The sequence below is a fragment of the Xylaria bambusicola genome, assembly GCF_022495145.1.
Source record: "Xylaria bambusicola strain CBS 139988 unplaced genomic scaffold F5B22scaffold_34, whole genome shotgun sequence".
Taxonomy (NCBI): domain Eukaryota; kingdom Fungi; phylum Ascomycota; class Sordariomycetes; order Xylariales; family Xylariaceae; genus Xylaria; species Xylaria bambusicola.
In genome coordinates, this window is record NW_025953587.1 from 305,635 (window position 1) to 319,585 (window position 13,951).

At 50.7% G+C, this 13,951-nt stretch overlaps 6 protein-coding genes across 6 annotated transcripts; 5 read left to right on the forward strand and 1 right to left on the reverse strand.

Annotated features, from left to right (window-relative positions):
• Positions 1–141: 141 nt before the first annotated feature.
• F5B22DRAFT_300939 (KRI1-like family C-terminal-domain-containing protein) lies at positions 142–2,778 on the reverse strand. Its single transcript, XM_047970523.1, has 2 exons — positions 2,142–2,778; positions 142–2,089 (listed from the first exon to the last, which is right to left on the reverse strand). The coding sequence occupies exons 1-2, from the start codon at positions 2,278–2,280 to the stop codon at positions 315–317; spliced, it is 1,914 nt and encodes a 637-aa protein (XP_047828951.1). The 5' UTR covers positions 2,281–2,778; the 3' UTR covers positions 142–314.
• Positions 2,256–4,317, forward strand: F5B22DRAFT_301007 (ras-domain-containing protein). Its single transcript, XM_047970524.1, has 3 exons — positions 2,256–2,953; positions 3,042–3,105; positions 3,180–4,317. The coding sequence occupies exons 1-3, from the start codon at positions 2,879–2,881 to the stop codon at positions 3,746–3,748; spliced, it is 708 nt and encodes a 235-aa protein (XP_047828952.1). The 5' UTR covers positions 2,256–2,878; the 3' UTR covers positions 3,749–4,317.
• On the forward strand, positions 4,306–8,422 carry F5B22DRAFT_614789 (uncharacterized protein). The gene is made up of 5 exons (XM_047975485.1): positions 4,306–4,931; positions 4,994–5,103; positions 5,167–5,540; positions 5,592–5,889; positions 5,946–8,422. The coding sequence occupies exons 1-5, from the start codon at positions 4,894–4,896 to the stop codon at positions 7,982–7,984; spliced, it is 2,859 nt and encodes a 952-aa protein (XP_047828953.1). The 5' UTR covers positions 4,306–4,893; the 3' UTR covers positions 7,985–8,422.
• A 309-nt stretch (positions 8,423–8,731) lies between these two features.
• Positions 8,732–9,971, forward strand: F5B22DRAFT_614790 (uncharacterized protein). The gene is made up of 2 exons (XM_047975486.1): positions 8,732–9,188; positions 9,353–9,971. Exons 1-2 carry the CDS (start codon positions 9,087–9,089, stop codon positions 9,899–9,901), a joined length of 651 nt encoding a protein of 216 aa, XP_047828954.1. The 5' UTR covers positions 8,732–9,086; the 3' UTR covers positions 9,902–9,971.
• Positions 9,972–10,086: 115 nt separating this feature from the next.
• On the forward strand, positions 10,087–11,996 carry F5B22DRAFT_301055 (PIG-X). The gene is made up of 3 exons (XM_047970527.1): positions 10,087–10,473; positions 10,526–10,586; positions 10,645–11,996. Exons 1-3 carry the CDS (start codon positions 10,178–10,180, stop codon positions 11,776–11,778), a joined length of 1,491 nt encoding a protein of 496 aa, XP_047828955.1. The 5' UTR covers positions 10,087–10,177; the 3' UTR covers positions 11,779–11,996.
• F5B22DRAFT_648516 (2OG-Fe(II) oxygenase family oxidoreductase) lies at positions 11,935–13,110 on the forward strand (the record flags this gene model as incomplete). Its single annotated transcript, XM_047979024.1, has 3 exons — positions 11,935–12,305; positions 12,445–12,649; positions 12,721–13,110. The coding sequence occupies 3 exons, from the start codon at positions 11,935–11,937 to the stop codon at positions 13,108–13,110; spliced, it is 966 nt and encodes a 321-aa protein (XP_047828956.1).
• Between the last annotated feature and the right edge of the window lie 841 nt (positions 13,111–13,951).

Sequence of the window (13,951 nt, forward strand, 5' to 3'; positions counted from 1 at the left end):
TTGGAACTAAGCAAGCAAGCAGCCCACAACTAGTAGATAGGTAGGTAGGTAAAATGTCCAGGTACTTGGCATTTTGCCCTACTTAGTAGTGGGATATCCAAGTCCTGGCATTTGGTAATTGTGCAGCTAAAGCATTATGTGATCAATTAATATCAGGTTGCAAGAAGTTTTAGTTATAGTAGATGCAAACAAAGTGCCTAAGATATTTTTGTCTCCTTGAGCTTTCATTGGGTATCTATCTATATATCTCACACGAACAAATCCGTCCGGCTTGCTACGTAGAAACTCGTTGTTGTACAAGTCGTCTAGGAATTCTATTCCGTAGCGGAAACCTCTTTCCCCTTCTTTGGTCGCGATCGCTTGCGCTTCTTCTTCGAGCCCTCGATGACATTACCAGCGTCCTCCTCGTCGGCAGTCGTAGTCTTCTCTTTCTCAAGCTTGCCGAAGTTGAGTGCCGGCGGTTCCCGTTCGAACTCCGGACCAAAAGTGTCCTTGCGCCACTGCCGCAGTCGGGCCTTCTTGCCAAGTCTCTTGCGGTCTTTCGACTGCTTCTCCGGATCTCGCCAGTGAGCGAGCTTCTTTAGACCCACAAAAGAGTTCAGGTCTGCATCTGATGCCATTAGAATGTCGCGAGTTGTAAGACCGAATGCTTCGGGCTTTGTCTCCATGTATCCGAAGCTTGATAGACCTGTGTTCTTCGATGAGGTTGCACCATTCAATATCTCCGGGTCCTCTAGATCCATTTGCGCGTCGACCAAAGCTTCCAGTTTAGCGCGCTCCTTGCGGGCGTCTTTTTGGCTGGCTAAACGTTCCTTCTTCCGCTCCTTCGTGGTCTTCTGTCGCTTAGCTGCTGGGACATCTTCGTCATCCTCTTCCACACCCTCCTCGACTGCTTCATCATCGGTAAGGGTAAACTTTTGACGTTCCTCTTCGTCGAAATCAGGAATGATGTGCTTGATATCAATATCGTCGTCCCACTTTGGTTTCTTTACCTTATTTGAACCCTTGGCGGCGTCCTCATCGTCAGAGCCTTCATCTCCTTCGGCGTAGTATTCGTCGTTGAAGAATTTATTCATTTCTTGCTCCCACTCATCGTTCTCCCAGGCGCCCTCGAGCAGCTTTTGCCATTCCTCATCCTTCAGTACTTTACCTCTAAGCCCAGCAGCCTTTTTTATCGTTGCTAGTTTGCCCTCGGCTTCTTCAAGCTTCAGTCGTCGTAAGCGCGCGCGCTCTTCCTTCTGTTGCTTCTTCTCGAGTTCTTTCCTCTCTTTCTCAAGCTCTCGTTGGCGCTTTCGTCCTGTTTTCTCCTCTCTCCTAACAGAAACGGAAGTCGTAACATCACGAGCATATGACCTTAGGACCTCATTACTCTTGCTAGGATCTTCAAAGCGCATGTTGTAGGCTGCTTCCCACTCGTCGGCCTTCTCATCTTCGTCTTCATCAGATTCGAGCGATTGCCATCCACTGCCTTCCCCTTGAGCCCAGGCACGAGATGCCATGAAGTTTGATAGGAAAAGTTCAGGATCTTTATCAGCCTCCTTTACATCAGGTACTGGAACTTTAATCTTCGCCGCTCGCGACGGGTGAACACCGTTCGACGAGGCGGCTTTAGCTCCCTTCTTAGCCTTCATGAAATCTCCGTCCTCATCGCTGCCGTCTTCACTGCCAGCAGCATTGAGCTGAGCCTGAATCTCATTTTGAAGACTCTTTTTTAGGCTATCCTGTTCTTGTGTGTACGTCTGTGGTTGAACTTCTTGGTCCTCGTCGTCTGCGCCTATGTCTCCACGCAGAAATCTTTCTCGATGGTAGTCTTGAAGGAAAACTGGCTTTTCCTTCGTTTCTTTCGAGGCAGCGGGTTTGGATGAATCTTCTTCTATAGGCGTGTAGAATGTCGATTTCCCGTCGTATAATCTGGGGTCTTTGCTTTTTATAGCCTGGAGAGTAGCGGATATTTGGGCGTCAAGCTCTTCAGTAGCCAGGAATCCGTCGTCATCCTCTGTCTCATCCGAAGATGATTCATCGTCCTGGTCCTCTTCTCTGCTCTTCGAGTTGTCGCCATTGGATCGGTTCGACTTGTACTTTTCCTCCACTAATCTTGATTAGCTTCGCAGATGATTGGAGATATAATCACATAAACTTACGCCTATGGAGCTCTTCACGCTTTTTGTTGTGTTCGAATCGCTTTGCGTAAGCATCGTTGATCTTGAGATTCGCACCGCCGTCGGAGTCGGACTCGCTATCATCGAATAGCGCCTTGTTCTTGGCCTTTACAGACGCCATATTCGAGGTGGCGACCGAACTAACTAGTAATTCTTACTTTTCGTACTATTGCCGTAGAATGCGTTTCAAGCAAGAATCAATAGAAAGTAACTGCGAGAGACAGAGACGACTGCGCGTGAATCTCCAAGTACGAATTAAAGTCTCTTGAGACTACCTGCATGGAGCTCTCTTGAACTTTTTTTTTTTCTGCCGGTGTTTCGTTGGCGGGGACCTGGAGTTCCGCCCCCAAGCCACTAATGCACGCCCGGCTTGGCTGGGCGGTGTCGGTCCGCTGATGTTCCGGCGCAGCCCGCACTAACGCGCTTGGGATCTAGCGCTGCAGATTACCCACCGGAGGCTACCTCTCTGGCACTGTCGGCCCCTGCCTGCTTGCCTGCTCGCCTGCCTGGCCGTCACTGCCGTCTCCTCCAGCTTGCATCGTCGTCGTCGTCATTCGACAATCATCCAGACCTTCCCGATTTCTAGTCAACCAACACACCCAACCAATACTTGCTGAACCGGCCGCACCCAGCCTCCCTCTCTATTGTCGAATCGTCGCACATCCACTTAATCCTACACTCGCTGGGGTCCCTCCTACAATAATTACATTGACGACGACATGGCTGATTCGAATGCCCCCAAACCAAGCAGCAGCGTGAAGCTGGTCCTGCTTGGTGAAGCAGCTGTTGGAAAGGTATTGTCGCTCCACCCACTCCTCAGTCCGACGCACTGATGTACTGATGCACTGATGCACTGATGCTAATATCGAGCTGTTACGCTAGTCTTCGCTGGTGCTGCGATTCGTCAACAATGATTTCCAGGAGAATAAGGAACCCACAATTGGCGGTATGTCGCCAACACACCTTGCCATCAAGCCTTTGCATCAAACTGCTTGCGCTGACATGACTAATTTTCCAAAGCCGCCTTTCTGACCCAGAAGTGCAATCTCCCCTCGCGGACGATCAAGTTTGAAATCTGGGATACCGCCGGACAGGAACGATTTGCCTCACTTGCGCCCATGTACTACAGGAATGCCCAAGCTGCCCTCGTCGTATACGACCTCACCAAGCCTACATCCCTTGTGAAAGCCAGGCACTGGGTAGCTGAGCTCCAGAGACAAGCGTCGCCTGGCATTGTCATCGCTTTAGTCGGCAACAAACTCGATCTCACAAATGACGGCGAGTCGGGACGGGGCGATGGCGACAGTGAAGGTGCTGAGGGCGAAGACTCCGGAGATGCTCGAAAGGTGTCAACAGAAGAAGCCAAGTCTTATGCCGAGGAGGAAAGTCTCCTCTTCTTCGAGACGAGCGCCAAGACCGGTCACAACGTCGCAGATGTATTCACAGCTATTGCAAACGCTATCCCAGAGACATCATTAAAAAGCACAAGGGGGCCCGGGGCGTCGAATGCCGTCAGTCGAGGCGGAGAGGAGCAAAGAGTTAATCTCAATGGCCCGCGCGAGGCTGCTAAAGAAGGTTGTGCGTGCTAGAGAGCATTGGGTGGTTGAGTCGCTACGCCATAGAGGGAAATATTTATCCGTAGGCAAAGCAGGGTTCGTTATTTCTTGACATCTATTATGGGAGCGCACGGTTGCTTTGAGGGCTCGTTTTCTGGGACGTCTGCACAGGAATGACCTCTCTTGATGTAATAACAGCACGTAAGGAAGGGGCTCAGTGGAACTACAACAGTACCTATTTAGACCGCGCATTTCTATTCAATACCCATTACTCTCTGTTCAATAGCTGATAGACCATCGTATATATCGCTGTCTAGGTGGTCGTTCAGCAGAGTTGCTGCTGTGGATATGAGGTGAACATACTTATGTACCTACCGTACGAGGTGTTTACGTTAGGTACATCAAGGCTCCAAGTTTAATGTTGCACCTAGGTAGCCTGGGTATGCACTACTGTACGCCTAGGTGTTAGGCTTGGGTACCTAGCTAGCATGATAAGTAGTAGATACAGCGAGAGGTAAGCGACGGTTGGCAATGAACAACTTTGATCACCAAGATAGACTAGGTATTGAATACACCATACATAGGTACCTAACAACTGCTACTACCTACTGTGTATGTAAAGAGTGACTTGAGCTTTGCAAAGAGCACATACATACGGGATAGTTGATTCAACCTGGTCTCTCTCTGAGTTCTGGATAACAGAAGGTCCTCTTGCTTGGTACATTTACTCTGTTAAGTGCAAATACTGCATAGATGCATCCTCCCGAGTGGCGCCATCCACACAGACTCCACCGGCAGAATACTAGGTACAGGCTCTCAAAACTTCTTCGGTAGTGCATCACGCATAGCGCAGCGAGCACCGCGTCCCTCCAGCATATGCCCGTTTGCTCCATTGCGCGAGTCGGACAAACAATGGTGCAGCCGGCTCTCTGAACAATCCACTACAGCGCTGTTGTGCCTGTCTCGAACCGTGCCTCGACAGTCGTTGTTGTCACTCGTAACACGGACACGGGCGCCGTCGCCATATATCTTCTCGGGAGCAAATGACACTTGTCGCGTAGTCAAGTTCATAGCACTGCAGCACATTCCATACACCGCAGGCGACCTCTCTTTCTTATCAGCGAGCCCTATACCATTCCACATGTGTTAGGAGAATCGCGACGCCATTGGTTTCTAACATGGCGACTCTTACTCCGGCCCAGCTCGAACTAGCGAGGTATGGTATCTCCCGGTCCCTTTAGGTATTCAGCATGAAGCCTTATGCTCAACTGTCTCTAGTTCTCTTACTCAGGATGAGCTGCCCACTAAGCTGCGATGCGCTATTTGCAGTAAGCTGGCTGTGAATGCTTTCCGGTTACCATGTTGTGAAACCGCTATTTGCGAGAACTGTAAGGAGGCCCAATTGATGTTGTGATTACTACCAAAGAACCCAAAACTGATATCTATTCTAGGCCAAGCTACCCTGCCATCCTCTTGTCCAGTTTGCGAGCACACTCCCGTCTCAGGGGCCGATTGTACCGTCTACAAATCGCTCCGAACCACTATCAGGGTTTTCCTCAAGACAGAGGAGAGAAGGCGCGAGGCTACACGGCCCAAGACTGATGTCTCTGCGCCCACGACTCCTGTTCAAGTGACTCCGACCCCGACTCCCACGCAGAATCAAGGACCAGCAGAGCCCCCTGCTCCAGAACCTACTGCTCCAGAGCACACCGAGTCGGAACATCCACAAGATGTAGTCATGCCACTCGTACCAAGCGCCGAATCCTCAGCTAAAAACGAGAACAAGAGGGTCAATGACGAAGTCACTAATGACCAGCCAGACACAGTATGTAGCCGTTATTGCCTCGAGTTACAAGCCATGCTAACAATTTAATAGACGGAGGGTAATGGCAATCAAGCCGAGGAACAAAATACTGAGGTTGAAGGAGCAGAGGAACTTGGTCCACAAGGCCAGGGGACCGAGGAAATCACGGGTGAAGATGGAGAAAAGGATGATGCCGTGGCTGAAACTGGCGCAGATCAATCAGAACAATCTGGCATGAATTTTGGTTTCGACCCCATGAATAATAATTTCAATATGAATTTCGGCAATGGAGACATGACCCAAATGCAGATGATGATGGCAATGCAAAATGGCATGAACCCCACCGCATTCGGTTCATTCCCTATGATGGGTTCGTCTTTTCTAGTTACGTAAGCAAGGAACAGCTGCTAACCTTCCCCCGTATAGGAATGATGGATCCCATGATGATGCAAAACATGATGATGAATGGTGGTTTCGGTGCACAAGGCATGGGCATGAACGGCATGAACATGAACATGGGCATGAATGGGTTCAATGGCGGCGATGACTGGAACGGACAACAATCATGGAACGTCGGCCAAGATAATTTCAATCCAAATGCTACTGGCATGGGTAATGGTGACTTTGGCAACTTTAACACAAATTTTCGTGCTGGTAATTACAGCCACCACAATCACTTCAATGACAATCGCCGAGGCAACTATGGCTTCCGAGGAAGAGGCCGTGGTCGTGGGTATTACGGGGGTTATGGCCGTGGTTACCACCACAATTATAACCACCAAGGTAATGCTTGGACTAATGGTCAATACAATGGAACATCGCAGGCGGTCGACACCACATCAGGCAATGTTGATGAATTTGGAAGGACAATACGGGCAGACCAATCCCAAGAGGGGCAGCCAGTGGGTCAGGATGGACAGAATACTGTTACTCTACAGGGAGACGACGGCGGGGCATCAGAGACACAAAATCAAGTAGTCAAGGAGCGTGTACCTGGATCCGAAGAGACTCAAGGTGACAACACGAGTCCCGATGGTGATGTCTCTGCTATGCATCCACGGGCCAGTGACGCTGGGCCGCCGCCACAGCGAGTTGTTCCCGATGTCCCTTTAAATGCACCTACTGGTCCCAAGGCAATGCGCCAGGGTCTTCCTAACACTAGCCTTTATCATCTAAAAGCACGTGGTTATATTATGGATGAGAAATCTCCCAGTATCAGCACTAACGGTCCCATCGTGGCCAGTCCCATTGAAGAGACGACCAAGTCGCGGAGTAGTTCCCCGCAAGACAAAGATCGACATCTTCATAACGACCAACAAGAGCATGGCGTAGATGCAAAAGATCCAGCAAAGGACCCTGATAGGGGCCGTGAGCGCTCACGAAGTCATAGCATATCAAAGACTCAAAGTCCTATCCACAGTCGCAGTCGAAGTCGCAGCCGCAGCCGCAGTCGCGATCGTAAAGAGTCCCATAGGCACAGACGCCATCGCTCTCCATCTGTCTCGGATCTAAGCCGCGATAGTGACCGGCGTAGAAAACATAGAAGCAAGCGGCGCTCTACTAGAGAAGAGGATGACCACAAAAGCCGCTCAAGGGCTGATAAATATGAGGAGCGATCTAGATCCGCATCCCCGACGGAACGCGACCACAAGCGCTCAAGTCACCGCAGTCGTCGAGAACGGGACCGGGATCGGGATCGGGATCGGGATCGAGAACGGGAGCGAGAACGAGATCGCGACCGTGACCGTGATCGTGACCGGGATAGAGACAGGGAGCGAGAACGGGATCGTGACCGTGATGAAAAGCGGCGGGACCGCGAGAAAGATAAGGGTAAGGATAGTGATCACGACCGTCACCGAAAACCTAGTCATCGCTCATCTCATCGTGATCGTGACGATGATAGGGATCGAGACAGGGACCGAGGGAAAGACCGAGACCGTGCACGAGAGAAGGAACGGTCTCGTGAGTTCGATAAAGACCTTCGAAACCACGATAGCAAAGTACCGAGAGATGGACCTCCCACGCCAGTAGAACCATCAGAAAAGGGCTTCAATCCTCCTTCCGGCCCCAGGGGTAGCTTTTCAATCAAAGGCGCCGGCAGTAAACCCAGCCTTGAGATTAGAGGAGCCAGTGGCCGCTCCTCTGACATGCAAAGACGTGAAAGCGAGGCGAGCCGCCGCGCTTCGCAATCTTCCACCACTGGTGGTTCAAAGTCTACCCCTAGTATGCCGGCCAAAGATCCACATACGCTTGAGCGAGAAGCTCGGGATAGAGAGCGCCTTTTAAAGGAAGCCCAACGCATCGCTGGTATGGCCGGACTTGCTGGTCGAAATAGTGGAAAGCGTAGCCGTGACTCCACTGATGACCGAGGCGGCCGCAGGAAGCGCCGCAGTGAGCCCGTCGTTGATGATGAAGAGCGCATGAGACGCATAGAAGCAGAGCGAGAGGGCCGCCGCTGGGATTAGATTCCGGAGGTTTGGCAGCTTGAGTAGGAAAAAAGAGAGAAAAGGTCACCTCATGAAGGCGAATTGGAAGGGGATGGGTCAAACCGAAAATTGAGCACATAATTACATTCCTCTGTGGCAATCAACAGAGGGATGAAATGCCAACAAGCACTGTCCCAAATCAGCCAAGTCTGCTCAAGTAAAATTTCGCTGGAGTTCTACTTGACGATCTCTCCAGGTAATTTGTTGTACTATCTGTTCATGGTGTTTGCTAATGTCAACGCTCCTCAAAGAATGATGGTTACGTTGCGTCTTGGGTCATGCTTCACTGGGGACAGAACGGGTAGCATCCTGCGAGACAGGCAACTCCACACTAACATAGAATAGAGATCGATTACTTTCTCATGTATATCAGATCAAGTATAATACAGTAACTGGCCACGGGCTGTGTTCATGAAAGTCCTTTATTTGATGAATCATGTTACTAGATCTTACTTAGCTACTCCCCCCATCTGTGCCGCATCTTGACCTTAATGACAATAATTATCGTGCTCGAAAGCTTATAATGACATGTTAGGCGGGTTACAGCTATTTTGCCTTGAAGTCCGAGTGGTATCCGCGTGAGATTCACCGTCGGAAATGGAGGCAACAGCTACGTTGCGTACGCCGACCCAGTTCCGGGGCCTTCGATGTTAGCTCGATGCAGAAATCAGGGATTTAGCACCAGAGTTGAAACCAAAGCATAATCACCATACAACCATTGAAGGGCGACGCAATGGGTATGACATAACTATATCATAGCTAAGGTATAACCAAGGCTTTAATAGTTAACTACATGCCGTAGTAGGATAAAGATAGAAGATAGATAGGAAGGGCTAAGCTGATATTGAAGACCCCGGAGGAGAAGATGTAAGCTCCGGGTCTTACGATGATGCGTTCTTGTATGCCTAGCAAAGGGGAAAGCCGCTACGTCTCGTGTCTATGCCTAGATAGATGGCACACCTAGTTGAGAATTTCCAAGGCACTTACTCCCTACCTCTTCTTACTCTGCAGCATTCCGGCATCTTTGAGTACACCCATTTTACCAGTTCTTTTATTCATCTAGTGAAGCCATTACCTGAAAATGCCTGTAACAGAACTAGCATGGATTCCTTCCAACATCCCGGGGACTATCTCCCCGGAGTTTCTCAATGCTCTACGAGAAGGCATGGAGGCACAAGGTGACGTATGTTTCCAGCTTCTCTTCGTCTGATCAAAGCGGCATGTTTACCTAACTTTTTATCTCGTTCAATTTTCATTCAATACAGCATTTCAGGTCACGGAGAAAGTTCTTGCCAAGGCCACATTTAGAGCGGCAATTAGGTAGCATGTTGGCTAATCCAGTGACAGTGGGCCGCAGCAAATGCGTCGTCAACCCTCCCGCCCGGACCCCCGGCCAATCGAGGTGCTGCCTTGTATCAACAACGCGAGGACCCGGGCATGGTCCTCATAACGGCGCACTGGGACTCCAAAGAACAACACCTTGAGTGCATAGTCAGTGAAGAGAACCAGCAGGGGCTGCGTGCGGTCGCCGATCACTCCGTGGTAACGGAGATCAAGGTCTTCCACGTCGACGGGGTACAGATGTTCGGGAAGGAGACACTTGACGCGGGACGTCTAAGCATATTGAGAGTTGGCGTCAAAGAGGGGAATAGGGAAAAGCTTGAGAAGATTTGGAATGAGGACGCGAAGAACTTGGTATCTTCTCGCGCGGGATTTGAACACACGGGGGGCTGGAGGATTGAAAAAGATCAAGGCGAGGAGAATGTGTTTGCAGTCGTGGGGTCGTGGCGGGATGAAGAAGCTCTCAGCCGCTTTGCTGCGGGTAAGGAGTGGGAAGAAATGTGGAAGGGCGCTGCGCTGAAGACGGATATCACAACATATAGTCGCATTGCTTAGATGGGCTATGCATAGGATAATCGGTTCACAGATACTGCAACTCTGGTCATGTTATCTTGATATAAACCTGGATGAACTATCTAACTCTGGGGCTGTAAGTGAATGTGACTGATTGACCAAGTGATGGATGGTGGGGCTGATCATTAGACAGCTCTATCGGAGCTCTAACTAAAACATCCCTCCCTCAGCAACTCTAGAATACGTCCATCCATCCATTTACAACAGAAACAGAAACCACCAGCATCCTACGTAGATATTCATAGCACCTAATTCAATATGCGACACCGTATCACTTTCTTTCATCGTAACGAACATGGTATCGACCCGTCCTCCCTCGACATTCGCGATACCTCGATGACGGGCCCTGACCTGCAAGCTGCTCGCGAGCATCGTGTCACGTTAGCTCTCGAAGAGCTCCCCCTCGACCTTCAGGAACTCCTCCATGACATCCACGAGCTGCACCTTCGCTGGAATACGCCACGAGCCCGCACAACCCTTGGGCCATGGTCCTCCAGACTACCGCCTGGGTTGCATGTCTTCTACACACCCCAGCCCGCCAGTGCCACGAATTCGTAGGCAACAGTGTATACCCTCTTTGAACGCATTATCGCTGACCTACTGAAGCGTCCGACTTTGTGGACAGCTTCGTGCTGCATTTGGGGATATAGACTGCTCATCGCCAGCTGTAGGTAGCTCTAGCAAAGAGACAAAGTCTGTTCCTTGTGTCGTCTAACATCGTGTAGGATTCGTTCACTAAACTTCCTACGGATCGATTCTCGCACTCGGCCGCCTTTCAGTACTTCCAACCGCTGGATACCCTCGCCAACCTGTCCAAATATGCCGAACTATATGCATGTGGACCTACTGATTTACATTGCAAAGAGTGGACTCAAGCACTTGGGGAGGCTGTCTGTCTTGATCTATCCTATGATGCTATTTCACATGCGATGAAAATAACAGCTATGTGGCCAGAAGGCCTCCAAAAACTATCTATTAACTCCCATCCAAAGCACAGAACCGAGGTTGGCATCTTGACACCGGATTCGCCCCCACACCTGGAACCTCATGAACTGGGCGTTACTGGGCTCTTGACGGTCCTAGGCGAAACTACAAAGCCCTCACCTGTCCTATTCGCATTCCCCTCCCGACACAAAGACGCTGGCTCAAAGTTCTCATCCGCGTTACTTCAACCTACAGGTTTACATCCAACGTTGCAGTTAAAGCTTGACTCTAGCAGACCTCCGTCACAGGAATCTTCCTGCTCTTTGCATGCATATCTGACGTTGCCTCGGACTATATTCGCTGATAAGTATCAGCTTGGAGACGATCTATTCTTGTCCTCCAAGAACCTGACGGCGTTACGCTATATCAGCCAGCCGGTTGATCTGGAGGCACCCGATTACGCAATGAAAGTATGGGGGTCCAGCATGTTGTTAGAGCTACGATCTCCTAGTACGCAGATAGATACACCTTGGACTGCAGAGATTCCTCTGCATCTTCGGTATCTATCGCCAGCGGAAGGCGGATATAGCTCTATTAGTATTCCCTCGCCATCTGTATTCTGGGCCTGTAACACCGAGGAGGGAACTAAGTTTCCAAACAGCCCCTTCGATCGGACCAATCTGGGCTATGACGGCTTGTTTGGGCCACGGACACTGTTTTGGCACGTAACCCCGGAAGCAGAGGACGGCAGCCTTAACCACCAGATCCGGGTCCCGGTTCTTGACTTGAACAAGTCCAAATGGGTTAGTACAGGCACAGCTGCCGTGGTGCTCATGGGATTTGCATATATTGTGTTTAAGTTAGCGTCGGTCTATTGGCGGAGGGGATACGGTAGTCACAAGGCCCCGACAGAAAGGGAGAAGAAGAAACAGTAACTCAGTCATCTCAGCATCAAGAAGATTAGAGAAATACCTAGTTACGCGAATGAAGACTAATGATCAGTCTCTGTATCATCATACCAAGTGTTCAGTGAAGCTCCTGATTGGCTGACTGTGCTCTCGTGGTCCCACCCGGCCAAGGGGCAGGGTACCATGGCTCACCAAAACGGGAGGCTTACTGATTTGACTTGGCTGAGCCAACCCGATCGTCCCGTCGTCTTGTTGTGGTTGGTACTAATGAACGCCATGTTCTCCTACGTTGTAGCCGGGCTCGCGGTTCTCCTCCTCTTGTACGACCCTCTAAACCAGTATCTAACGGCCGGTCGAGAGCCACGCCGGCTGCCTCGTACGCCACGGCCGCGGATCAATGAGTCTATGCTGGCTATTGACACGGGCAATGAGACGGCGCCTTTGAACTGCGCTCCTGACGCTTATGCCGTACATATCCTCTCCAAGGCACCGCTTGTCGTGTATATTGAGAACTTCCTCTCGCTGGACGAGCAGGAGCATCTCCTTGAGATCAGGTGACTTTGTGCCCTTTTACTTTTCTATTCCTGCCAATGCGTGCGTAGTCTACGAATTGGTGAATGAATGAATGGTGTACATATACACCTTGTCTTATGATCAGAAGTGAGAGTCTTGAGCTAATTTGTCTGGCTATAGCGAACCGCTATTTGAACCATCAACTGTCACCAACGATGGCCACACGACAGAACACAATACTCTAATCCGCGACTCCGAAGTTGCAGTGGTCCCTCGTACTGACACCGTACGCTGCATTGAGGCACGGGCCCGATCTTTCCAAGGGTGGCGAGATGACCTTTGGATCGAGCGCTTGAGGACTCAGCGATACGGGCCAAGTCAACATGTAAGTCTCAATTCTCATAATCCTTTGTTTCACCATGACCATACCTGTTTCTGATTGAACTGCCCTCGCAGTACACGCATCACTTCGATTGGCGCTCTGGCCCCCGTGGCTGGGGTCGCGTCAGTAGTTTCATGGCCTGGGTGAAGGCCGATGAGATTGAAGGCGGTGGCACAGAATTCCCCCAGTTGCAGCGCAACGGGCCGGACCGGCCCTGGTGTCGTTGGGTCGAGTGTCTCAAACCAGAGCCAGAATACGCCGATGATGGAGCCAGCACGAAGAGGAAAGACGGTGAGCCGATCACAGGTGTAACGTTCAAAGCGATACCGGGCAACGCCGTCTTCTGGGAAAACTTCCGTCCTGATGGGACGGGTAGAGGCTGGAACGAAACGTGGCATGCAGGACTGCCTGTCAAGAGAGGCACAAAGGTCGGACTCAACATCTGGAGCTGGGGACGTCTTTGAATTGATTGCCGCACCGTCTTGCCACCACGCTACAGCACCGAGGGTATGCTGTTGGATCTACCTATCCGGATTCGCCTGTGCAATCATCGCTACACCACTTGCTGCGATCGCCCCACGACTTGGCTAATCATATGATAACTCAGTCAGCCTGCCTGGCCCATGGGCTGGTCAGACTGGTGGCACAACTGAACTCGAATGCATGCATGTCAACAACACTAGAAAATTCCAAGCTCCGGGTATCGGTGGTTCTCGGCGGTTCTCGGTCTCCTGCTAATGTGGTCAGTTCCACATGAAGCAAGGGCTGCAGTGGTGGTGTCTTGACAAACGGCCAATCGTTCAGCAACGTATGCAATACTCCACACCCCCTCTACACCGACGATGCGACTTCAGGCCGTCAGACCTTCACTCTAGCGTCTCCCGCAGAGACTTGCCATGGCCACTTACAGGGGCGCCGTTTGCCCGCGTTGGATGGAAATCCTGAAATATCCATGGCATTGTACCCCTCAAACCGCATGTGAAGCTCCACCAAACCATGGGGCCTCGACGCTTGGGTGCCACATCGTCGAGGTCAGTGGATGCTAGGGCTGGTCCAAGGCGCGCCACCGTTTGGCTAGATGTCGATGGATGGCAGACCGTTGAATTGGTAACGAGGGACTAAGGCCGCCGTTCCGTTCTACTGTAAAACACATTTTGAAATCTCTTCTAAAAATGGGTACCAACAGTAGAGGTGACTTAGTTGTACTTCAAATAGTCGTAGAAGATACGTAAGATTTTCATCTCGTACCTATCCAAAGTGATGTGGCCAGCTGCCCTCTTTTCTAACTTCGTAAGGGCTTAGAGA